We start from the raw sequence: 27656 nt of genomic DNA on the forward strand, positions 1-27656 counted from the left end.
TTCAGGAAAACATTGGCATGCGTTGTGAAAATGGTTTTTCTTCATCTACTTTATTCATTAGTTGCACCTACTTCCATCTACATAAACTTTACTTCCTTCTTCTTTTTGCATACACAGTACAAGGTAAATACGTCTTATCAACTCTCCTTTACATTCAATGCAGTCCAGCCAATAAATTAAGCTCGACGGCAGTTTCGCTTTTCCAGGAACCGAAAGTTGCACGAATATCCACTCAAAACTTGTTTTAAACAATCTGTTTATTTTTTTCTTGAAATATTTTCGTCTAGAGCGCGAATTAAACCATTTGCGTCGCCTTTTTATCACGCTTTTATTAGCTTGGGTTGTATCTATGTATGTATGTAACGGAATCTTTGAGCTTAATTTTCATCGGTTTCTAAAAGTCTGATCATCTTGAAACTTTGCACACGTCTCAAGGATCGATGACAATGCAATAATTTGATAACAGTTTCCCATTATCCTTATTAGGACCGCCAGGATCCTCGATCCTACGGAGACCACTGAGTGTTTCTTTCTAGAAAAATCTAAATAAGTAATTAATTCCCCAATTTATGAATTTGTCGCAGACTAAAAAATGAAAAATAAATAATAGTTTAAAAAACTAAAAAAACACGCTTTTATTGCTAATAGAACTAAAAACTAGAAAATAATTTTTAATGACAGAGTTTAATATTACAGTAGTAGAAGATCAAACAATCAATCATAATAAATCACCTCAAATTAAAATTATAATAAAATTTAAGTTATTAACAGAATAATTCAATTCAGAGTAAAAAGCGTGGGGTGCATTTTACTGCGGTTCATAACTATCCTCTCATAGATAGTTGCCAATAGAATGATTGTAATATTTAAAATATCAAGCACCCCACGCTTTTTACTCTGAATTGAATTATTCTGTTAATAACTTAAATTTTATTATAATTTTAATTTGAGGTGATTTATTATGATTGATTGTTTGATCTTCTACTACTGTAATATTAAACTCTGTCATTAAAAATTATTTTCTAGTTTTTAGTTCTATTAGCAATAAAAGCGTGTTTTTTTAGTTTTTTAAACTATTATTTATTTTATCAGAACCTAACCCAAAACATGTTTTCTATCATCTCAAATAAACGATCAAATTACTTGAAAAGTAGACCGCCTAAGTAAAAAGCTTTATCGTGACATATCTACTGCAAAAAAAAATCCGGAGTGCGCCTAAATATGCGACAGTTTTCAAAAGCAACGGCTGCGCATTAGTTTATACAATAAATTTTTGCAGAAAAAATCAAAAGTTATCTGTACCGAGTTTCCTGGAGTCCTGAGCGGGATTTTGAAGAATGGTCTCAGAATTTGAGGTTTGATAAGTGTGGATTCGAACTGAATTAAAAGCAAAACGATTCAAGTAGGTACTGGACTAAATACGCGAATGAGCGAATCAAATGAAGTATACTTATTTTCTTTCTCTAATTAACGTTCTTAATAAAAAGATGACAGAAAAAATTGTTCAAACAAAAGCAATAATATTCCTACATGTTATTATTCTTCTGATTGTATATGCGTCTTACTATCATTACAATAATGTGCTTATTACCTACATAGTTTTGGTGTTGGTTGTTTTAGGGTGGTATTTTTAGATTTTTTCTTGAACTTCTTATAAAAAAAAAGAATTTGTATTTTCTTCAAAAGCTAAATTTTTTAAATAATGAGTATCTACAAAAGAAATGCCACAAGCTCTTGCACATCATGTAGCACTGTTAAATTCAAGTGCGCTATACAATAAAAACATTGCAAAAGTTACGTTATTATAACTAATGGATGAAATATGTTTTCATGAAAATTAAAAATCAAATAGTAAAAAATGTGCACAAAGCAAAACTGATGAAAGCAACAAAGTAAAAAAAATTGTTTTTAGAATGGTAAACGAATAGAAACAACACTCCGTTGCATGCTTGATATAAGTATTTTCAGCCGTATTGGTCTGAAAACGTAAAACAAAATGATCCGTGAAGATTTCTTGTTGTGATCAGTTGGTAAATACGAAAAAACAAATAAATTTCACTTTCTCAATCATCAGAACTTTTGACATTGAAGAGGACATTGGGGAGAATAATTCAAAAACAATTTGTGCAAAAATTTCTAAGTACAACACTGTCTCAGTTGCTTCATGATTATCTGTTTTTTTCTATCGTAAATTGTAAGGCGAGTCAACAATTCAAAATTCTTTTAAATTTCCATAAAATAAATAAAATTATAACATTGGTTTACATACGATTGCTTTCAGCACTTATTAAAGATTAGAACGTATTCTGATGTATATAAATATATATTTCCATGTAAACAAAAAGTATCCGTTACGTTAACATTGAAATTTTTGATCAAAATTCTAGATAAATCTATAGACATGTACTTTCAAGTATTCAAGGGTATCGTAATATTTATTGCAAATAATTTAGACAGGGTCGCTGAAAAATGTGGAAGCAGTTGAATCTTTTTGAAATTTTGACTGTCCCCAGGAATCCTCAAGTTTTATTTTCTGTAATTTTTTTCAGATTTTCTACATCATTTGTTTTTAAGATGCAGGGCTAATTTGTTTTTTTTTTAATAGCACCAGTAGTCAAATGTTCCGTTTTTAAATGGTGCATTTTTTTCTGAATTCAGAAATGTAAACGCATGCGTAATTTTATTTTTCCCAACATGATAAAATAAATTGTCAAATTAAAAATACTGAAAATCAGAAAATCGTAACTAGCCTTGACAGTACTATGACCTGTCATAGTCCTGGCGCTTTACTAAAAAACAATGCTAGAGCTCAATCATCGTAAAAATGATAGAACTGAGGGTACATAAACTAAAAGTGTCACCGTTACAGATTTATTTAAATGCTGTTTCCCAATAATTTACAAAATATTCTAGAAATAACAATACTCCAATTTAATGATTGTACATAGTGAATACATTGTTATGAAAACTTTTTGAAAAATTTGTGTGGATTTGTATTGGACCAGTATCTACAGTTATAGCGATTAACATGCCCTTTCAAACAAAAAGTAGATTCATCAGAAAATAATACTCCTAATTGGTTTATGATCCTGATCTAATTTGCCTGCCATTATTTCGCAAAATTCGATTTTGCAGTCAAAGTTATCTTCACTCAATTCTTGTAGGATGTAGTATGAATTTTGTATGAATGATATTTTTCCCGTTTAAGTATTTTTTGAACTGAGCCTCTACTCAAATTGTGGTTTAATGCTAATTGTTACACTGAAGTTTTTAGGCTTTCAGTAACTTTTTTTGGTCTTCCAGTTCTTTGACGATTTCTAACATTACGCGTTCATTCAAAATTAAAAACTAGAACATCTAACACTCATTGCAAAGCCCATATAAACTTGGAAATGGTGATTTCAATGTACAGCTTAAGTAGGTGAAGCTATCTTATGAATGTCTTTTTTGTTAAAATTTTCCAGAGTTTTCGACAAGAATATGTTATTTAGGTAATATGCAATCTTGACATCCTAGTTTCAGCATATTAGCTTCTACTTTCTGCTAGATTCATGACATGTGTCTATAGCCAAAACTTACGGGACAAAACGTAGACATATACTTACCAAAAACGACAGTCATTCTTTGTACACAAAGAAAACTTTATAAATACCGTTATCTTTCGAATACTTACTTCTATGGTCAGAAGTAAGTCACTCCTTCAACAGCAGCTTACTCCGAAACATGTTGAGCCTTGACTATCTAACTACATGTGTTTCCAGAAATTTCTTCATCTCCTCGCTAGTAAATACTTTAAGAATTTTTGGATGATGATGTTGAATATTTCCGACATCATCAGGGGAAACAGTAAATATTCTGTTACATTATGAGGTTTGTATGCGCCTTATACCAAAATCGAGAAAAATTTTGAGAGTTTGAGTTTCGAGATTTTGTTGGGCACTTAACCATGTGAAGTAAGTATAACGTTTTCGGTGCAATCACAAGTATAAAATCTATAAACCCTGATGGAAATATCAGAAGACTATACTCATAGACACTATACACACATTAATGCCGACAAAGCGGATTCCAACAGTTCTAGAAATAGAGGAAACATATGAAACGAGTTGTCAGTCTTTAATTCTAAGAAAATCCAGGGGAAGGTACAAAAATAATGTATGAGAGCTTTAAAAAGTAGTTTTGTGAGAAGAAGTGGTGACAAGTGATAACTGAAAAAATTTTTGTATACTTGTCCAAAAGGTATAAGGTTATATGACCATCATAAAAGTAGTTGACCGCAAATAAATACCCCCTTTGTGCGGTTCGCACTAAGCTTACCGGTTGGCAATAAATCGTCTTCTAAACATTTCTTGCTCACATTTAACAGGGCCGGCTTTCAAAGCGAGTGGTTATTTCGGAACCCTCAGCGGCTGCAGGTAGTAAAGAAATAGTGGAGTAGTGGATTTTCATATTTAGTGAAAGCCGCTCCTGAACGAAACCACAACAGCTGCAGTGGACACGTTATTTACGATCCCAAAACCTTTTCTATTGTAAACAACTTAACTTCGACACAATGGGATGATTTTATGATGGCCATATAACCTTATAGCTCATGGTCCACTATACTTTGTTTTGTTCAAAGAAACTTTAATAAGGCTGACGTCTCCTAGAAGCCTTTGGGCAGAGTATTCTGTACTTACTTAAAAGTACCATAAACGTATTTACGTATATTGTACTTATTATTAATAGTATTGGTATATCACAATTCAAGAAACTAGTGACATTTCTAAAGAAGAAAAATATTGGACGTAGAATTAACCAATTATAGAAGAATTTTGTTGCCCTGATATTGCCAAACCTCATTGAAAGGCTTGGCGGCATGTCACTTTTAAGGGCCCAAAAAACTTTGGTTATGGCATTTTAATAATAATTGTTCGGTCCAGGCAGGTAGACCGAAGGAGAAGGGGTGCAGTAGACTCCACCCTCTCACCCACCACCTCCACTTGTAAATAAATGTACATAGTTGTTATTAGATTCGAATAAACCGTGAAGCAGAAAGGTCGTGTCTCATTGAAACTATATTTATAGTTTCAACAACATCATTTTGGTCATCCATTGTGACCAATTCATTTTTTGGTCATCCATTGTGGCCAACATTTGTGGTCACCCATTTTGTGACCGCTGGTCCTTCGAGCAAACACAAAACCTTCCGTTAGGTCACTCACTTATGACCTAACATTTGGTACTACCAGCCGAATCGTCACAATTTCCGTCAGGTCACCCACTTATGACCTAACAATAATAATAATAATTAATAATAAATTTTGACGTAAATTGCATGTCACAGTCATCCACGTCAGTTTTGACAACAGGAAATAAAGTTGAGTGACAGGTCTACCAATTTGAAAAGCAAAATTCATTGATTTCAACTGAGACAGTAGTAAAAAGTACATCTTATAAGAATATTCTGGAACCAAGTAACAGTGTTCCTTAATATAGCTAATCTAAAAATCCTGAATTTAATTCTTGACAGTTACCACCTCTAACAACACAGTCAGTATTTCAGTTCCCCTGGGTTTTTTGCTTTGTTTTATGCTTTTACACCAAGGCTAAAATTTATATTTCAAGTATGACCGAAACTACTTTGTTCTTCATCAAAGTCTTTACTTTTAGGTAAAATAATTAATAACATGCCATGCTCGGTTACGTTGTTGTAAAATATTTGCGACCTACATGATAATCACTTATTATGACGGCTATTTGAATCATGTAATCTTCAATATTATTTCACTAGTGGTGTAATGACATTCATTATACCACTCATTTGATCTTCAAAAATAAATTTACAAACATAGAGATGGAACGTTTTATTTAAGTAAATTCAAACAATAAAACGCTTATGTTTTAGGATTACTATAAAACATTAATAACGATGTCATCACAATTGGACATATTGATACCAGCTGATGTGGTTAACTGCGCAGTGTTTTGTAGTAATGTATTGTTCGTACAAGAACTAAGTACTTGCCTTAATTTCTCCTAAAATTTTAGTCGCAACTTTTTTTTATTTCCTTTTGATGTATCAATGTATATACCCGTCACTGTCACTGTATTCGATTTCCAGCCTCCATTGCGTTTTATGGTTAAGAGTCTGCAAGCCTTGAAATGGAAGAGCATCTCAAGCAATGCCTAATGTACTTTTTAGGATCTAATAAATTAAAAAATGTAGCAATGTTTTTTGACATAGTCGCAAACGTATTAATGCCTAAAAGTTCTGTTGTACAAAAACCTTTCCTCCATCCAACAAAAAATCTTTCATGGTTGGTATGCTGAAGATATAATGCCAAATTTCCTAATTATTTCCACCATTTCAAGTCCCTGGATGCCACCAACCATTACAAAAAATTCTCTTGAAATTTTGGTTTTGGTGTTCGGGTTTGTATATGAAAAACCAACCCTTCATTCTTAATATTTTCTAGGAGCAAGTTAGTGAGCTCTTCTTTTCTGCAAGCTCCAGCGACGCCAATTATTATAAATGCAACCTTGGAAAAATATGAATTAAAATCATTTGAAAATATTACAGGCATTTCTTACCTTGGTAAACAAAAACTGTTTATCGTCAGCTTTTTTCAGGAACCTTCCAGTCTTACCTTTCGTAAATATTTTTGACTTCTTGAGTCTGCACCCTTCTGACTGTCTTTTTAAAAATGCAGTCAACTGCTTGCATCTGGTTATATCAACATTCTTTTTCGTAGAAATCGTCGTCCTCAGCATTGAATAGAAAGCCTAAACACTAATGGATTTCTACTTTTTCGATAGATTGTCGAAGTGCGTCAGCAAAACCTTCTCGCTGGTTATATTTTGCACAATTTTCTCGTTACACCATTTCAGATACCGGTTGTAAATTTTTTCATACTTCAGTTCTGATTTTGCTGGTAATAACGCAGATAGAATACTGGTCGCAGTTTCTTCTAATCTGAGGGAACACTCTCCAAGTCACTCGTTATAAAATCCTTGTCACGAAAAAGGTAAAATTAAGCGTTTTTTGTATTGTTCAAATATTCTTAAACCTCAGGCCTAACATATTTGTGGCTTTTGAAAGAAATATGACCAGGTTTCACAACATGCAATTACTTCCTCAGGTTCCGTGAAATCCGAGAAGTAGGTATACCTAGTAAAACAGCAAATGTCAAGTCCTACTGTAATTTAAATACACTTACTTTACGCTGTCACATAAGGGTGTAAATGGAATTTTGACGGTTTTACATTTGTAGTCTCAGTCTGGTTATAAACAAAAGCTACAGTTTATAAACCATGCAGAAGAAAATAAAGCGAAATTGATATTAGAGTTCAATTGCCTCTGCCATCTAGACTGTTCATAGTTTTTATCAAATACCATTACATGTTTTTATAAATTTATCATAATGTTATTTATACGTAAAGAAGTACTTATCTTTAGACTAAAATCTTTTCATGCAAAAAGATGCCAAATTTTTAAAAAACAACTCAAAATCTGATGTATTTAGGGAACTACTTATTACAAAAAAAAACACTTTTTTCTAAACTACTACTTATAATTCTATAATTTTATGATCACGTCATATGTGTTAAATACATTTGTTAAATACAATTTGAATTAAAAACGTCATTATTTTAAATAAAACAAATTCGAGGTATCACAGTATGTATAACATAATTTTAAGTAAGGTGGCTTGAATAATTACAAAGGTAACGCAAATCTTTGGTTCAAAAAATTATACTTAGAAATTTAAAATACTTAAATGAACATAATGTAACCATTACAACACAAAATATATTACCAAAATGTTGCCTTAACGTAGAATTACCACTATAACTTACAATAATATATGGCAATATTATGATGAACATAATACATGATGACTAGCACCTAATATCTCAAACTGAGATCTTTTAAAAAAACGTAATATACAAAGTGTACGTAAATGCATGTTTGTACCTACACCTACAAAGAAATTAATATTATATTTGAAACATTTTAAAAATGCGTTATTAATTCTAAAAAAGAGGGATTTGTTACAGTAATATTGCTTTTCGTATTTATTAAGACATGTGAACTAACTATTATGCATATAATGTACTAATGTACATAACGTAAACTGTATAATAGTATTTTATCTTACAGTAGCAGCTTTTACGTAAAAGTAAGAATAAGATGAATTCAAATTGACAGCTCATTTAACCTATCACTTGTTAATAATATTGAATTTTTCTCTAGCAAAAAAGATGTATAATCTAGGTACCCCAAGACCTACGACTGTAAAATAAAAACATTTTTTCCAATTTCTACTAATAAAATGCTCATTTTGTATGTTAAATCTCGCTATTAAAACAATAGTTTAATCGAAAGGATGAATAAAATGTTTATAGCAACACTTTATTCACACTGTCATTGACAACACGAATAAAGTAAAAAAACTAAAAATTCGCACTACCACTGAAATTTTCGTTGCTATGGACGTGTGGATATTCAACTAAAATTTGCAACGCTTGATAGTCCACCTCCTGTAAAACAATCCTAATGAAAGTCCAGGGGCATCGTTTGAATTTGACCGTGGCGAAAGAACAGGCAGTTTAGGCAATTTACCTTCTTCAAATGTTCATCATATTAGTAACAGTACAATTAATATTTATGTATATGGATTACCTAAACAATAAATTTTTTGAAAAATTTTGCGAAATTGGAAAAAATTTTGTATGATACACGTGAATAAACGAATTTTATCCACTCAAAAACATTATCACACTCAGCTTCGCCTCGTGTGCTAAACTGTTTTTTCGTTGGATAAAATTCACTTTTATTCATTTATACCATAAATAGCTATTATACTTTTATTGGTATTTGACACTAACGAGTTAGTTTTAACCAGAGTTAACAATGAAGATTCGAACTTTTTGTGTGGTTGAATACAAATTTAATGCACTTGTGATTCTCAGGCATTCGGATCATCATCTTCGTCGCCTTGACGACGAAATCTTGCGTTTTGTGATGTTGACGTGATAACAGTCGCTTGTTCTTCAGATGCTACTTGAATGGGTTCCAGTGGAGCTACACTGAAAAAATACAATTACAATTTTTTTTATTTGACAAATCAAAAAAGTAACTTTCGTAACCAAGTCCAGTTTAGAAAACTATAATATGTGTAAAACTACTGACTTTTGTAAGTTAACAACAGTTTCACAAAATCTAGGCTTGCACTGTAGACTTTGTTTAATAGATAGTATTTTACTTATTATAAATGGCATGTCGCACAGTAAGTACATAGTCCGGCAGTAAATCTGCTTACCTGGACAAGACCTTCTATATTGTAAAAGTAAAAATAAAAATATTTCATACAGGCCGCAACCTACCTTAACAGTACGTGTAACGTGTCATGAATTTTATGAAGGGGTCGCTGTAAAATGCTTATGAAGTCGCATTCATAGTGTGATGATGGTACAGTAATGTAAAAAAATAAGCCAATTATTTCATTTGATATCAAAAAATTAAAAGCAGCAAGTCGAAGGGGTAACTGTTTCATCACTTTCATCTTTATTTATATTATTCATTCTGGCTTGCATTTTCATGCTATTAGGTATAACATCTTCCACAGTAAGAGAAAGCCCCTAGTACAAAAGCTGTTGATAGGAAAAGTCAAACACGAATTTTCAAAGAACAAAATAAATGTTAACTGTATAATCTTCATTTCATTCTTCGAAATGACATACTAAAGTAGGAAATTTAAGCGACATTTATTAAAACGACGTACAAAAGGGCAAAAGGGAAATATTTAGTTACCAATTACCTTGTGACAAAAAAAACTTAAAACTCAATGCACTTTACAGAACCTTAAAAATATGTGAAACATTTATTAACTACATACATCTAACATTTAAGACAAGTTTTACCAGCAACGAAAAAAAAATATTTGCTTTCGTGACAACGATGTGACCCCCGTCTAAAAAAAGTACACGAGTATCAAATCTAATATAGATGTTAAATCATGAATGATATATTAAAAATGTTAAAGTTATCCCGTTGTTTATTATTTAAACTATAAATTTCATGTAGGTAACTAATAAAATACATGAAAATATATATATATATATATATATTCAACGTAAAATTTCACTGACCGCGGAAATTTAAATTCATTGTAACAATAATTTCATATTTTTAAAGTTTTAATTCAAAATTCATTAATATCCACTTTTTGTGTATTTTTTTTCAAATTTTTAATACATATTTTGCCCTCCTGTTACTGACCTTTTCGATCTTTGGAGGAGATTTGATAGACAACAATGAAAAATAATGGTTGAAGGTTATTTCGCCTCGCTCCTGAAATACAATAAAATCATAAAACAAATTCAGCTTTTTCGAAAAGTTATAAAATTTGATCGTGCGATTGTATAAGAAATTTAAAAACTTTTAATGGAATGATAAATTACAAGTATAGACTCATCATCATATTTTGCACATCTTGGATAGTATTTATTCGGAAAAATTTTGAGATGACGTCATCAATTTTTTGGGAGGGGATAAACAAATCAATTTTACTTAACGAGTTACCATGATTACGATAAACTTAAAATAGTTTTTTCCAGTTTGAAAGTTATGTTGCAAAATATTGTTATTCAATTTTGAATTTTTTCCAAAATTTTTGGATGTCAAGGGTGAAAATCCACACGGAAATTTTGGAGATGACGTCATCCCATTGGTGGTAGGGATAATTAGTCAAATTTGAGTTAGTGTTTAATATACATACAAAATATGATAACAATCGGCTCAGTAGTTTCGGAGATTATTTGTCTAATAAAAATGGATACAGACACCACACAGAAAAACAGACGGAAATGGGAAACCACTTTTTCGTACTCTAGAGGTCATGACACGTCGAGAAGATATGAAAGTGGCAATTCGGCCGATGGACTCGATTGCTATACTTCCTTAGCTTACGCTCGAAAATAATAATAAAGGTTGTTAGGAAAACAAAAAAACATTATTAATTAGATTTTCACTTTCTGTATTATGTTTTAATTAATTTGTCCGACATATTATTGATTAATTTTTTGAAAAGCTGCTTGTTAGTTATTATTGATGAAATATGGAATGGCTTGAAACCGAAATGGATCAAATGTAAAAAATGTATTCCATTTTTTTGTCAAAATTATAACGTTTTTCGTAGGTATACTGGCACAATCCTGAACAAGAGTTATATGTTCTTAAATCTGAATTAATTTTAACTAATGTCAATTGTAAATATGCAATTACATCTATAAGGTAAAAATAATTGCTACTTTATTAGTTAAACTCTAAATGATAAATTTTACACCTGGGTATGTAAGGTATTTGACATGAAACACGCCATTTTTTCAACTGTATTATGTGCTGCCTATATCAACGAAAGAACATAAACCTGTAAAACTGGAGGAGATCGAAATACAGGGTGATTCAGGTATGGTGACGAGTTTGCTTGGCAACCCAAAATACAACAAAATTAAGAAAATGTAAATAATGTTTATTCTGAGTTTAATTTAAATTAATCAGCCTGTAGTGTAGATTCCTCATGTAAAATGCATCAGTAAAATTTTAAAAATACAAACAATTAATTGGAAGTTAATAAAAGAGTGGTCTATTCAACTTTTGTCTTCTTATAATCAAAAAAGTTAAAACTCGTCATTATAACCAACTATACATTTTTAATAGATACAGCAGTATTATTAAATTTAGTCATTTATTTAAAAAAAACGGTGTCGCTGCAAGTGACACAAACAAGCTATGTATACGTATACTTTATTTTCATAAACCTCATACCATATAACCATTTACATGCATACGCGGGACTTCTACTAGATTGATAAGTAAGATAAAATGTTAATTTTCCAGAAAATTTAGCAATTTTTTTTAAGATTTAAGATGTATTTATTAAAAGTGTTTTCATAGTTATTTTACAGTATTACAGCTTATTTAGTTAGATAAAATCATATTTCTGAATAAAAATCTCAAGCAGGTACCTAAGTATAAAAAATGTTTGTTTCAATTCTACGAAAAACTACTGTTGTACTTCAATGGATATGAAAATATTCAATATATTGATTAATTCTTAATTAATTACAGTTGTTCACATGTGACGAACACAGATTTGAATTTATTTTTAAGCACCGGTCAAACTGTTAATTGTATTAGTACGTACTTTGCTGGAATTTGTCGTGCTAACTGCTCAGCACCAGGAAGTCGTTGGTGGTACTGATTGGGCTGAAATATACCCACAGTAGAAGGAAGCTGATATTGATCTGATGCCATGTCCGCTTGCATATTTGGTGGAAAATAGCCGTGCTGAAGAACTATAAAATTAAAATATAGTATCAATACTCTCCATAGGAAATAATTAATTAAGTACAAACAAGTAGATACAGGAAAACCTAACAATATATCTATTGATTTATCAATATATCCTGTAAAACTTCTCACTAGAAGACATCATTTTTCTTAGCAAAATTTTCCATTTATTTTACAAAATCCAAACGAAACGTAATACGTACATATGTACCTCAAATAAGTCATCATTACTTTTTATACAGGACTTATCTGTGTGTGAATGCAAGTAAATAGATTAAATTAACTTAATCCTTATCACTCTCTTGTCAGTTACAATTATTTACATAGCACTTAGATTGTTATCACCTAAATGATAAAATGGGCGCTCAACAAGGTTTTCTATAAAAAGACACACAATTCGTTGAATCATTCTAACTTCAAATTGCGAAATTGATCAAATTGCGTATGTAACTGTGAAAAAAAAAACTCACCCAATCTGTGTTGGGCTATTCCCTGACTAGTACTTGGACTAGATTGGCTATGAGTACTGGAATTTTTTGGTCTTCGCTTTCTTGTTTGAATGCCTTCCTTTTTCATACTCAATGGACGATTTACCTGCAAGTTTTAGCGTTATCAAAAAGTTGCAGCATGAATGAAAATTATCTTGGTTAACGTAACAGATACTGTATCTTATATTTACCAGAGATTTTTTGTTATTACTACAACTATCAAGGTTGATAGTATGCATCAACCCTGGATAAACTGATATTTTGGAACAATTGAGATATGGTGTATCATATAAATAATTTGTATCTCTAAAAGATTAGCTACCAGACGGCTTGTCTGAATTTTTGTAAAATTATCTAACATTTCCTGATTATACAAATTTTATAATTTGTATCTAAAAAGATACACTAAATTTACTTTCCGTGAGAGTCATTAGATAATGTTAACAACATGCATTGTTAAGTTAAAGTTTTTTTAATATTGATAATTGAAATTAAATTGGAAATATTGTTTTAGAAATTTTGATAATAGTGGGCGCTACAAAATTAAAATTTGACTTTCTGCTTTTTTAAAACCCACGACAAATGTTCTTTTTTATTATGTCGCGACCTGAATAAAGTACGTTGTTTTATGACTATTTTATATCTTATCGTAAAAGAGGGTGTGTTCAGTTTCATATAGGCTTCGACACTGATACTGTCGGTAAATAAAAATATGAAATTGATATAGGTGGATATAACTAAAAAAGCAAAGGGAAAACATGTTTATTTTTACGTCGAATAAAAATTATGTTTGAGACTTAAGCAAACACTCAGTGTTACCAACAAAGTTTTACATAATATTTTGTTATCGCACCGACATCACAAACATTACTTAGTAATTCGGTGAAAACTACAGTAATTCTTGGTACATTTGAACAGGAAATTTATAAAATAAATTAACGTCATTTTTTAAGAACGCTTAATTATTATTAGCTCGCACTTACAATGCTTCATTGTTAACTCACTCTTAAAACAAGTACTCATATTTTTAAAAGGGGTGGCTTCCTGTTCCTATTCCGGTTTAATAAAAAAGCGAAACCTAAATAAGTCTGTCGAAAGTTACATTTTTCGTGACGTGTATACAGTGACGCGAATAAAAGTAAACACGGTGGTAGTCAGTAACGGAAATTTGTTTAAAATTCGGAGGAGTACAATATAAAGGTAAACTTGAAGCGCTTGAACGTTAAAACTTTTTTTGGCACACTAACCTTATTAAAAAATTAAAATAATTTAATAGTAGGTACTTCATAGATAAAGTACCTACTTATCATTTCCCATTTTAACAAACGAGGGAATTTTTTTGACTGTTTAAAAACTATTTTCTTTGTTTTTATTTTAAGTGTAGGATTATCATATACAGTTACAAAAATACAACCAACTAACTGAAGAACTTACCCCATGTAACTTATAATACAAGCCACAAGCATTACACACGGGTTCCCCCTGATTATTTCTTCTCCACAGGGTCGTGGTACCAGTTTTGCAGTTAGCGCAATTGACGCCATTCCTTCTGGGTCCAGTCTGCTACACGACAACAAACTATCACTTTTAAGTAATAAAGAAAAAAATTCTGAAATATTAGTATGTACCTACGTTAAAATTCTACACATAAAGTTACCTCAACTTAAGTCTGATTTCTTGGAACGTAGCCTTATCATTAAGTACACACAACCGACCTATTTTTGCTGCAGTACATTTCTTTACGCAAACTTTTTATTGTGTAGTTTTTCCTTTGGCGCGTCATATTTTCATGATTGCATCATGATTATTTACGAATTTAATGCAAAATGTGTGTACGTGATCTAAATCAAGTACGCTTTATTTAGGTACCTATATATATAATTTTCCTAAACGCTAGAGGTACTATTAATTACGAGATTGATATCAATGATTTACCAATTTTCAAACATTTAGTTTAAGTGTTCTTATCTGAATGACAATGTCTGAAAGTGAATATCTCTTTCAGAATACGAAAAAATGACGTGTTGACGTTGAGCAACAAATTTTTAATTTATGAAACCAGATAGTATATCTTAAATAATCAAGATAATTTTGTATCTTCACATGTGTTGATTTAAACTGTAATCACCTTACTGTTCGCAGTACAGATAAAACGTTGTTCGAACAATAAGGTGCCAAATATTTTGCCATCAATGTATAACGTAATATAATTGCAAAAAATCAATCCTATTTTATTTATACCTACTGCCACCAAGTTATACCAAAGATTTCGAGATAAAATAAACTGTTGCAAAACATGATCGAATCAGTATTTTTTTTATTACTTAGTTTCAAAACTTTTGAACCTGTAAAAGATCTACTTGTACTTTTCAAAATTAATGTTTATAACAGGTAAGTTCAGATACATACTGTATAAATAAAAATTCAAGAAAAATCTGATGTAAATATTTTTCGCAAAAATGTCTACGTAAGCAATTTTACCAAAATTATAGACTGTTAAGTAGTTTAAAAATTAACTGTATTATATTTCTGTCTCTACGATTTTTATTAATTATGAACGATAATACTTAATGGCAGCCATGTGGTTGTCAAAAGTTTAATATTATTAAAAAAATTCTCATCAAAATGATAAAATGCATGTAAACCTTGTTTAATTTCATAAGGTGACTTCTTGTTAATAAACTAATTTATAAACCCTTATCACACCGATGAAACTGGAAAATTAGATTCATTTTTAGCACCTTATCAAATTGAACTAGGTGTACCAATACGAAAAATGTTTCAACCTACCAAAAAGCTACAGCTAATGTTATAATTCTTAAATTGGAAACAAATTTTATGATTTAACACTTACACTGAACACATCTATATTAGTAAAAAATTAAAGAGCAAAGACAACCACTGGACTGTTAAATTCGAGTTCGCAATAGCGTATGAATGAACACAAAAATTACGACAAAAATTTCGTATCTTAAATTCAAACTTACCGCCTGTGGTTTTTTGGTAGGCCTCACTGGCGGTCTATTAACACCATTAATTTTGTTATACAGACCGCAAGCATTACAGAGATAGTGACCGGTACCATCTCTGCGCCAAAGAGGAGTAACACTGGCACCGCAATTCACGCATTCTTTGATATGTACCTCTCGAAATTGTGCTCTAGCTGAATCCTCGACGGGAGAGCTACCGGACCAATTTGGTTGCATATTTGAGTAACTCTGAGTACTATCTGCTTGATGAATGGTCATATTTTGTTGGTATGCTGGATACTCATTGCTTCCTGTGTTGTTCCAGGTAGGGTTCTGAGCTGTATATTGGAAAGATGTCCCGCCGGCACTTATCAGAGTCACCTGATTGTTCATATTTTGATTAGAGACTTCATAAGTCTGGAAGATTTAAAAAAATAAATCAGTGCTTTACGTTTTCACAAAATAACGTCTACTAGATGTAAACAGTTCTTATTAAAGTAATGACATCCGATAAAGTAAAAAAAAAGCGTTATATGTATAAATTATCAACGTTTGCAGTTTGTTGTTCATCAAATATTTTAGAGACAAATATAGTTTGTGCAAATTAAGAAATTTAGCCAGAGTTTTAGTGTAAGAATATGGCGTAAGTACGCTTTATAAAGTAAATTATTGTAAATATTTTCCGACACAAATTCACACACCACAAGTGCAGAAGTATCTTACTTTATGAAATTTAAAAAAACGTTTTATTATAAATTTTGGGGATGACGTCATCCCATTGGTGATGGGAATGATTATCCAAATTTTAGTTAGCGCTTAACCATTTACATTATATTCCTACTATACATACAAAATATGACAACAATCAGTCCAGTAGGTCCGGAGATTACTTGTCTAGTAAAAATGGATACAGACACCAGGCAGGCAGACAGACAGACTGAAACGGGAGACCACTTTTTTCGTACTCTAGAGGTCATGAAATGTCTAGAAAACATTAAAGTTGTCATTCATCCTATGAATTCCATTACTATACTTCCTTAGCTTACGCTCACGCTCGGGAAGTAAAAATAATAATAATTAATACAAGAAAATAAATAATGTACAAGAACTTTCAAAGAGGTGTAAAAATAAGTCGAAATTCTCTCTTCTAAAACTAGTTGTCTTTTTTGATTGTGAAAATCAATATTCACTTTAAATTACTACAGGTTAAAAACTACAAGTTCATAGTTAAATATTTTTCCATTTATGTTTAAATTAAATTATATTATCGTTGCAGCATCTATAGCATGTTCTGCGAACTAACAGTTGTTGTACAATAGTGTCATCAAAAATATAGAACCACGAACGGTTATGTTTCAGGAATACAACAAAATCTTATTGTTGGATGTATCCTTTTGTATTTTTTTTATAAATCTACCAAATTTTTGACAGTTTCAGAAAGTGTAACATGTTTTCTTCAGAATATTATTTTTTTAGCTTTCTCGATGTTTCGTGACCTGTAGAGAAGGAAAAATATAATTTCTGTCTGTCTATTGTCTATCGTCTGTGTCGATTTTTATTAGACAGATTCCGAAACGATTGTTGTCAAATTTTAGATACATTATTGAAGTATCGTTTATGTGGTAAAACTCTAACCAAAATTTGTATAATTGTTGCTACCAAAAATTTGATAATGTCACCTTAAAATTTTGTATAGTAAATGCTATTTATATTTTATAAAATAACATAATTCTGTAATTGTGGTTTATGAATCCGCTAACATGTTTACCCTAGTCATTCAGGTTTTCAAGGACGCAAAAGTAAATTTTCAACATCTGAGTATAAAAAAGTGAGAAGTCACTCCAAAAAAGTGACAAGTGACTCCAAAATAGTATATTATTAGCCAAGGTTGCAAAGCCAAGCATTCTAGAGCGAGCGCAAATTAGAACCCGAGACGCGTAGAGTCGAGGGCTCTGAAGCGCGAGGTCTAGAAGTGGCTCTACAACCGTGGTTAATATACTATTTTTTTCACCAGTAGAAACCATAAGACAATAAATTGCAAAAATAAACGTTCAATTTTTTGACGCAACATGATTTTGTTTTGATTTCTAATCAAACTTAATCTAAATCTTCAACACAAAGAAAACCGTTTACACTTGTCGTTGAATTAATCATTTTATCTTCTACCGTCTACCAACTACCATGCGTATACTCAAGTAATGTTAGTAGCACACAGTTATTCATTTTTTAAGAAATAATCACATCAAGTATTGCGTACATAACCTCAATCTTCTTTTTTAACCCGTGGTCGCAAAAGTTGAATTTGCTACCTCTAAATGAATCGATATTTGCATGCTTCCTGGCTACTAGTGAAAAAAAGTAATTTTGACATTTCAATACATAAAAGTGACACTTCATGGACGTGACTGAGAACGCAAAATGGCTAGATTTATAATAGTCACCTAAAAAAAATGTGTGTACCTCAGCCAAAGAGAACTTTTTGGGTCTCAAACTTCAGAACGGCCGAAAAAGTTCTTCTTTGTGACATTGATACACAAATAACTGTTGTATCGCGAGCGTGTGTAATTATATTGTGTTACAATCAGTGTATTTTAGATATAACTAAATTAAAAACAATTTAGCATTGTCACTATTTTTATTGATTTTAAGTAAATATTTTAGTTCATGATGAAACTATTTACGTATTTATACCTACCCAATAAAAATTAACAGCAAGGCAGTCATATTCCAACTGTTAACACCAATAAAAATAAACTGGTATCACATATATTCTGCATCACTCAAAATTAGTAACACATGAACAACATTTAAGGCTAAGTATGTATGTAAAATGGCACTAACAGAACGTGTAATATGTGCAAAAAGTTGTAGAAAAATCGTGAATATTTTACACGAATCATGCTTTAAAAGGAAATTTCAAACCTCGCGACGGGAAAATTTTGTGGAGAAAATAAAATATTAAGTAAGTTCCAAAAACTGACGCCTTTTATAAATAATGTCTTCGTAAACTTCATTTTTTCCACAACCGGTTTTGGTGTTTCAGTATACGTCATCTTCAGATGGCTACCTTTTTTTTTTCAATACATATCACATGCAATTTTCAATTAACGGCAATAATATACAAATTGTTGACAAACTAGGGAAATCAGATCACCAGATTCTGTAATAAATTTAAATAATTGACATTTAAAAATATAAATCGACAACGTCATAACGTTAGCCCCCATGACTAATACTAATAACTATATTTTCACAATTTAAAAACTGTTTGTTGATTATTATTATTTTAGAGATATTTTATTTCTCAGACATGGATTATGCAGCACACAACTTTTTACCATTTTTTAATATACACAACAAAAATGGTGCTTTAAAAAAATAAAATAGTATGGACTAAAACATTCAAGTTTGTTCGTAAAATATAGATCTAATAAAAAATAACTTGGCCCTCCCCGAGCGTCCAAGTTATTTTTCAATTTTTTTATTGAATTTCCTTAATATTTTATCTAGAATTGTGTGTCATCTACACTAGAAATTACATTTAAATATATAACGTAACAAGTTATAACTTTTAGTAGAACGCTAATTTTAACATTTCAAGTACATTTTCGCACCACACAAAAAACTCCTATCGCTTCTATTTATAGCAATTCATATTCTGCACAGGTATTATTACCCACAAGTTAGTTTCGATTAAGTAGGTATTAGATCTAATTCCACCAAAGCACAATATTGTCGAAAACAAATATCGATTTCTCAGAAAAAATAAATGTAACAAACTTACCTGATATCTCGACGAGGCAAGATTAGGATCAGTGTCTCTAAAGAGAGCAGACTGTGGACTATCGGCACCAGTTCTATCCACTGCATAATTTGGATAATGGTTTTGATATTGCTGATGTTGCAAATACTGAGAGGCATCATTTCCATACTGTGTACCAGTATAGTGTGAATTGTTAACACTTTCCAAATCAGCATACTCAGCTGTCGATTCTATAGTGATCGTGCCGCTAGGATCAAGAGCGGTGTAAGCAACAGTATGGGGTTGTTGGTGATATTCACTTTGAGAAGAATAACTTTCCGTGGTGATAACCCCTTCAGTAACGTATACCTGTGTAGACTCTTCATAATTTTGTTCGGACGCTGGCTGCTCCTCGTACTGTACAATTTGCGAACTACTGTGCTCTTGTTCTTGTGGAGTTTCCGGCACTGGTGATTCCGACGTTTTCACGATTTCTTCTCCCGCGATTTGTTCGATACGCGCCTCTTCCACGTTTTCTTCTATAGTCCCTCTGGTCGTTATCACTTGCCGCCGTATTATCACACTTGGTGTTGGCTGTTCGGTTTCAGTGGTTTCTTCAAGTTTTGGTTTCATGTCTGAGGAAGCGGGCGACTCATTCTGCTCCATGTTGAGTTGTGTCTGAATTTAAAAAAAGAGACACCAATGACCTGGAGTAGGAAACAATTGTTTTAAATAAAATATGGTTTAAGTGTATCGCTGTATTTTGTCACACGGCATATTCGTCGGTTTATTTTAGCTAGAAAATGTACGTTTGTGTAAACATAACGAGAGAGATAAAGGTTTGGGCGTGTAGAAAGCGGACGCATATTTAAACTTGTCGTCCAAACGTGTAATGGAGAATTTTTATGAAGTGGATGCAAAGTGAGGACTTTTTTGTTCAACAAGTACTTTACAGTGGAAGGTGCGAACGAATCGTCGGAAGATGATGTACATACACGTATAGATGTATTTGAACAACGATATCCGTTTTCCGCCACGCGAGTGTCGACGGATTTACCTTAACGAAATATGTCACTCTCTAGGGATTATTATAACACTTAATTTTTAAATTTGTGCTTCTAATAATTCGTACATTCTGTGACGAGAATAGGTTTTTCCATTACCACAGTATCACAAATTTTCGTACTTCTTGAAGGAAATTAATTAGAGTATTTTTGCCTTATCATAACAGTATATCTGTTTCATAATGTTTACACTTTAATCTAATACATGCATCATTTATATTTGCACAAAGAGTTTTATCATCAACCACAAAAATAATTATTAAATAATTATATAGCAGGTATTCATATTACTTAAAAATTCGCCGATTATATAGCAGTACTTACTACACAATTACATAAAATGAACGGATCAAAGAAACTAACATTTATTTTAACAACTCATTCAACAAAAGTTACAAAACAACAAGAATGATCCACTCAAAAAAACCTACCTCTAATATTCAATATTGCTTCATTTAAATATAGCATAAAGTCACTATACAAGCCAAATTTAATTAAAATTTCCCACGTAATAGTAGAATTAATTTGGTTCTATATCTGACAAAGTTAAAAACTTTTTGACTACTTACTAGATAGTTTCTGTGATAGTTTGTACTACTGGATGAGTTCTATAGTCACAAAGTTACAGCGTGAACAACAAAAAATTGTTATTTGGTACCCAGGACCGGAAAAAGTCGAGCGGAGCAGCACGAGTATTCGCATAACTTTCTAAAAACATGTCTCACAAGATTTTGTGGGCCGACATGTATTTAAATTTATTTAGAACATGAAAAATTAAGAAATTATTTTAACACAAATGAATCAAGCACCGGGACAGAAGAAAAATTCACGTACCTAAATAACGTCAAATCATTATCTCGTAGTTCCTCTTACTAAAAACAAACGATACAATGATCACATTCGCAATTCCTCCACAAGTGCTCTTGAGAAAATAATTAATGTCTATCCAGCTTTTTCCAAAAATTATTAAATTTTAATACGAATTTTTTATGAGAACCCTTATAAGTTAAAATAAAGATGTATACGTAACGTTAAATCAAATGTAAAGAAGCTTGGTGGGCATACGTTTCAAATGAGTTTTCCCTTAAAAAAAAAATTGTGCAAAGACACGTATAGCTATCACTTTGGGTAGGTGCAGTATAATGCTACAATAACACAAACATTGTATTATGTTCCATTTTCGGGAAAATGAAGTGAGTCGTATAAGCAATTTAAGAACTTTTAATGCAGTGATAAATCGCTATCAGCTCATCATATTTTGCACATTTTGGGTAGGATATATTTATGAAAATTACGATAAGTTTAAAAGGTCTACAAAATTTCAAAGCATTCGGTTTTGCAGTACCTGATTTATCAATACAATAATTGGACTTTTTAAATTTTTTGAGTCACCCTGCATAAGTAATTCTAAAAACTATGAGTGCCTTGATAAACCACAAGTGTAAGCATATTTCAGAGAGGATTTATTCAACAAAATTTTGAGATAACGTCATCAATTTTTTGGGAGGAGATAAACGAATAGGTAAATATGTTGCTTAACTTTTACCAAGATTACGATAACCTTAAAATATTTACAAGGCTTCAGACCATTCGATTTTACAGTTTCAAAGTTAAATTGCAAAATATTGCACAGTTTTGAATTTTTCCCAAAAGTTTCGATGTCTAAGGTGAAAATTCGAAACGGATTCACACACCACAAGTGCTGGAGTATCTTATTTTCTAAAATTTAAAAAACTTACTATCATAAATTTTGGAGATGACGTCAGCCCATCGGCGATTAGAATGATTAACCAAATTTTAGTTAGCGTTTCACAATCTACATGATATTCTTATTAATATACCTACATACAGAATTGGTCCGATAGTTTCGGAGATTACGTGTCTAACAAAACTGGATACAGATGACAGACAGACAGACGGAAACGGGAGATCACTTTTTTCTTATTCTAGGCGCCATGACACGTCGGGAAAATATAACCCGATTACTATACTTCCTTAACTTACACTCGGAAAGTAAAAAAAAAACTGTTTAGTGACATTATTGGAATCCTAGTGATTCAGAAGTATTTATGTGTTATTTCCGACTGCTGGCAGTTTCCAAAAATTATTGTAAATAAATTACGATTACTGTTACCATTTACCCTTACTTAATCAGTTTTTGTTACTAAGTGTTGTCATAACATGAATACATGTATCTTAGCCGCACGTGTTTTATTTTTGGCACTGACAGGTGATACAACTATCGGCTGAATAATGTGAAGTGTCGGTTTTTACAGTTCATCTCATCGCCAACTCTAATTTACTTTTTATCTTACTTTTATTAAAACTTCATTCTCAACAAAAAAAATATGCCTATCTTCTAATCGTTCAGTATGTGGTATTACCTAATACCATATAATGACATTCATGGGAATTTTCAAGGACTTTGAAAATAATGGAGTATCATTCATTATGCTAAAAGTTTGCCATTTGATATACTTACAACAAAAGCTCCGATGTATTTATCTACATCCACATACTAAAGACTGTATTAATGTTATTAGTACTCAAATAAATATCTACTCCAGTAACTACAAGACAAAATAAAACTGATGGTTGCAATTCAAGATATCTATTATTCAATAGATAATAGGAGTAATAAATAAGTCTAGAGTTTTTCGAATTCATTTTCTTCATTTTATTATGTGATTATACAAAATTGAAAATGTTTATGATAAGATTTATAACAATAAAAAGTTTCTGCAACGTATTCCACTTTTATTTAAAACTTATTATTCATCAGCAGAAAATATGGCTTTTTTGTTTCCCGTTTTGTGTATCTTTTACTACTTTCGAAATCACAGTTGTAAAAAAATATGAAAATGTTACCCTGTATGTACTGAAAGAAGGATGCTAAATTACTATGACGAACTGTGTTATTCGAAATAGGATTTTACAGAAAAATATAATGGAACCTAACATGGTGTATTACATACCTACATTGCTCTTTCAGAAGGCTTCCTCCCTCAATCTGAGGAATCTAATTAGAAGCCCTAAGGGTAGATTATTAAAACTGTATCTACCTAGGTCCAATCGACAGCATTTTTTTATTATTGGAAGGTTCGATCACTTATTCCTTGCTTTCTTGTACAAATAATAACCGATTAGATTTGCAGACGCATAGAAAAACTCTCAAAATGATGAAATTTGTTGTCAAAGTTTCTTTAATAACAGTTACATAACTCTGACTCAGAAATATAATATTTTAATCAACTAACAATATACCGCAAATTATAAGAATTTTAAACAACACAAAAACGAACTGGTAGAAGTTTCATCAGTGATCGGCTCATGTGATAAGATAAGAGATATTGCTAAAACATATATGTGTCTTATTTACTTACGCTGTTACAAGTACCCTCAAAAATATTTTAGCAGAAAAATACTGATTATGTGACAATTTACGCTGTCGCTTTTTCTTTTTATTCCAAATGTTGTTGTATTTCCTCCTTCTTGTATGAATTTTTTTTTACTGTTTTACCTTTTAATATTCTCGGTAGAAAAAACAAAAATTATAACATTTTAAAGAAAATAATTTAAATTGGAGTTTAAATTTTTTTGGATTTATTAAAGGGCAGACTAGCAAAATAAGTGTACCTAAACGAGTATTTTAGAATGAACTACTGATCAAGTAACACAGAGAAGCGTTCTTATAACTATGGAGTGTTTTTTTAAGAAGACATGCAGTTTGTCACAATTTTTTAATCTCAAACGACACAAAAAATTCAAATAAAACCTGTTGCAGGGACAATTATCAATTAATAACCACATTATAATTTTAATAATATAAATTTTCTCTTTCCTTAAATAAAGGAAATTATTATTAACTTAAAACAATAGATATTGCAATAAAAAATACAATGCAATGGATATCGTGTAAGGAAAAAACTAGCAACTAGTTATATAGCAAAAAACTACAAAATCTAATTAATAAGCCTTTAACTATATTTTACCCGTTGTATTTTTCCCATAAAATACAGTAAAACTCATCAATACTTAAATTGTACAAATTTAAAAATTATTAAAATTTATTATGTACAGTGGTCGTTTTATTTTTTGTCAATTTATGTATTCAGTAGGTATATGACACATTAACAAGTAACAGTAGTGAAGTATAGCTACAGTAACTAATTTTCTTCATTTATTCTTTAAAACCATAATAGCAACAGTTTGACAAGTGTGTTCTAAGGTTTAATTTCAATGTGAGTAATTAATAGAACGACTAACTACATAATCTTTGACCAGAACTCTTGTGCGGAGTCTGCCTCAGGCGCCTATTGGCTTCTACTAATTTTTATGAGGGCTTAACTAAAGACGTTTGTAAATTTGCCGCAGTCGAGATGGCTGGGAGAGGGATTGTCGAGATCAACCGTAATAAAAATTTCACTACCGTCTATATTACTCAAAATTAGTGGAAGTCAGAGAACCAGAACTCTTGCCTGAGACAGACTCCGCGCAAGAGTTCTGGTTAAAGTATGCCTATCTAAACCTATTCCATTGGTCAAAAATGACCGGAAATCAAACTGAGAACAAAATGAAAGTGATATTGAAATTATTATAGCTACTTAGACTCAAAACGTTCTAATTTGTTGTTGTTGTATCAGCTAGATTAACGCCAAATCAGAGATTTCGTTAGCTTAAACAACGTACAATTAATACTAACTATGCCCTCATTCCCATAAACACCATCGACTATACTATATCAAAAAAATCTCTGCGCAATTTAAAATTCAGCTAAGTTTTGTTATTGTCAAGGTTTATGAAGATTAATTCTGTATGCAAGGTGTATAAATTCGACGTAATTAGGTAGACAAATATAATAACGATCAAATTTACTTTATTGCTTGCAGCAGCCCAAGTGTCAATTTTTGCAAAATTTTGAAAGACACGGATCTGGAAATACGCAGTACAATTACTAACATAATTTGCCGAAATAAAAAAAAATTACTAGAGCCCAAAGAATAAATTCTCTAAGCGACTATTATCAAATAATTCTAATCGGTGATCGCTTACCAAACACATACATAAAAGATAAAACTTATCACTAAATACGTCTACCCGCTTCAATGTCTAACATGAAACTGATTCAAGTAAGGTATGAACCAATTTACTAAGTCAAACAGTCCGCGCCATTTTGATGACATTCATTGACACGACAAGATGGCAGCGCTCTCGTTGAAGTGATCGATTTTAGCACATTTTGGTTATTTTGGGTAAGTAATAATCGATATAACAACAGGGGAATTCCTTACTAAATATTATTAAGATAATGCTATCTTGGTGATATTGTCCTTAACCTCAAGTCGGTACGTATACTACCGTGTTATATCTCTTACAAGTAAAACATTGTAAAATACATAACGTTGTAAACAAATTTAATCTAATTTATTCTTGAAACAGATAGATATCTCAGATATATCTGATTTTTATCAAAGATTTTTTGATTCACTAATTTTCGCACATTTCTTAAGCTTAGATTTCTTACAAACACATACTTTAGCAGACCGAATTATTATTAGAGAGCAAATGTGTGTATATTGGTACAATATTAAAGATTTTGTCAGTCTGATAAAATAGTGGGCCTGTTATTAAACTTTTTTCAGTTATAGATAAGAAAAGTCAATAAAACATATAACACGCTGCATCACAGTGAATAATGGATAAATTTATCGTCCAAATTTATCCAACTTTTGCAAAAAAATAAAACAAAAAAAAATTAACCTAACCATTTTTTTCGCATTTTTAAAATTATAAACAAAAAAAGAAAATGTAAAAATAAAAAAAAAGGTTTATCAAATTTATTCAACCGGTTGGATCCCGTTTTAGCACTGCAGTGTTAAATTATTCTTAGAGTATATGTTCTCACACAAAATTACATCTCTGACTAACAACAAATAGAACAAATTGCTTGTGAAACATTTATCTCGACCTCCTATCTATGGTGATATGTTAACAGTTAAGTTAACTGTTAAGGGTTGTGGTATTATAAAAATATCAGTAGTATTACTTTAGATTTCAAAAGGGATGCTTGCTACAGTATTTTTGAAACTACAAAGTATAATTTTGCGAAAATATATATTGTGATTGACATAGATAAGAAAGTATGACTCACCTAGGGCGTGACCTATAAGGACCAGGCTGTACAATACGCGGTGGTGAAATGATAATAAGGTACTGTAATAAATCTAAAAAATTTTAGCCCAAGTGATGTGGAAAATTTCGACTATTTGAGTCAAAAACTGGGTTAAAAGTGATGCGCCATCTTGAACTTATTAGGTAAATGTATAGGTGAGATAACGATTCGATATATGCCATTATCCGATCAGTGTTATCAATTATCAAAGATACGCATGTGTACAAAATATCTAAATATAGGTATGTTTAATGACAAAAATATGCGTAATAAGAAATTAATGTCACACGAGGTGTATTACAACTCAAACATTTTTCTATTATTATATATCTAATGACAGAATCACCGATACTTATGCTGCTGTGCTTGAGATAAACATTTATTAGAAAAAAATTAAGTAATCATAATTTAAAGATCAGGCATGGTGAGCTGGCGGTTTCATAATTTCACCGAACTAAATGAAATTCACAGAGTTTAAAATTAAAGAACTCTCTAGTTCTATATATGTAGCTACAAACCAGGGCCATCGGGTGAAAAATAAACCACCAAGCTAACGCTAGGTGGACAGAAGCCTTAAAGTTAGCACAAAAAAAGCTGGTACACATATTAAAAGAAGGTCGTAATACCTTTATATAGTGTAGAGATCCAAAGTTATACAATTGCAGGAAATATATTCTAAAAAGTACAGTAGATAACGGAACCAAGGAAAAATTAGCACACTTTCTAATAATCGTATTTTTTTAGCGTCATTAATAACTAGGGATGTACCGACTAGTGGCCGACCGGTCGGATAAGCCGACTATTCGGCCGTTTTTCATCGTCGGCTGAAGTCGGCGACTGGTCGGCTTTTTTTATTAAAATTAAAATAGTATATAAAACAATTA

At 31.2% G+C, this 27656-nt stretch overlaps 1 protein-coding gene across 11 annotated transcripts; it reads right to left on the reverse strand.

The window, feature by feature from the left end:
* Positions 1 to 7557: 7557 nt before the first annotated feature.
* LOC135122539 (transcription factor elt-3-like) lies at positions 7558 to 26930 on the reverse strand. Of its 11 annotated transcripts, XR_010279403.1 has the most exons (8): positions 25653 to 25705; positions 19579 to 20214; positions 15813 to 16211; positions 14260 to 14388; positions 12808 to 12931; positions 12192 to 12342; positions 10265 to 10336; positions 9005 to 9072 (listed from the first exon to the last, which is right to left on the reverse strand). XR_010279403.1 is itself a non-coding variant. In XM_064046782.1 (7 exons), exons 1-7 carry the CDS (start codon positions 25659 to 25661, stop codon positions 9037 to 9039), a joined length of 1479 nt encoding a protein of 492 aa, XP_063902852.1. In that variant the 5' UTR covers positions 25662 to 25705; the 3' UTR covers positions 7558 to 9036. The 11 variants fall into 11 exon arrangements, 10 of the variants coding, with proteins under 10 accessions (XP_063902852.1, XP_063902850.1, XP_063902847.1 ...); XM_064046782.1 differs by lacking the exon at positions 10265 to 10336 and having other exon boundaries at positions 7558 to 9067; XM_064046780.1 differs by lacking the exons at positions 10265 to 10336; positions 25653 to 25705 and adding an exon at positions 26752 to 26930 and having other exon boundaries at positions 7560 to 9072.
* Positions 26931 to 27656: the final 726 nt, after the last annotated feature.

Source organism: Zophobas morio, unplaced genomic scaffold (genome assembly GCF_036711695.1).
Source record: "Zophobas morio isolate AGI-343-1 ecotype UQ-CSIRO unplaced genomic scaffold, CSIRO_AGI_Zmor_V1 ptg000005l, whole genome shotgun sequence".
Taxonomy (NCBI): domain Eukaryota; kingdom Metazoa; phylum Arthropoda; class Insecta; order Coleoptera; family Tenebrionidae; genus Zophobas; species Zophobas morio.

Bases quoted from the DNA above. Each gene is read 5' to 3' on its own strand.
- LOC135122539 (XM_064046775.1), bottom strand. The intron at 16,212-19,578 runs GTAAGTTTGTTA...TAAATCTTCCAG, and splicing joins TTGCCTCGTCGAGATATCAG to ACTTATGAAGTCTCTAATCA. The intron at 9,073-12,191 runs GTACGTACTAAT...GTATTTTTTCAG, and splicing joins GCACGACAAATTCCAGCAAA to TGTAGCTCCACTGGAACCCA.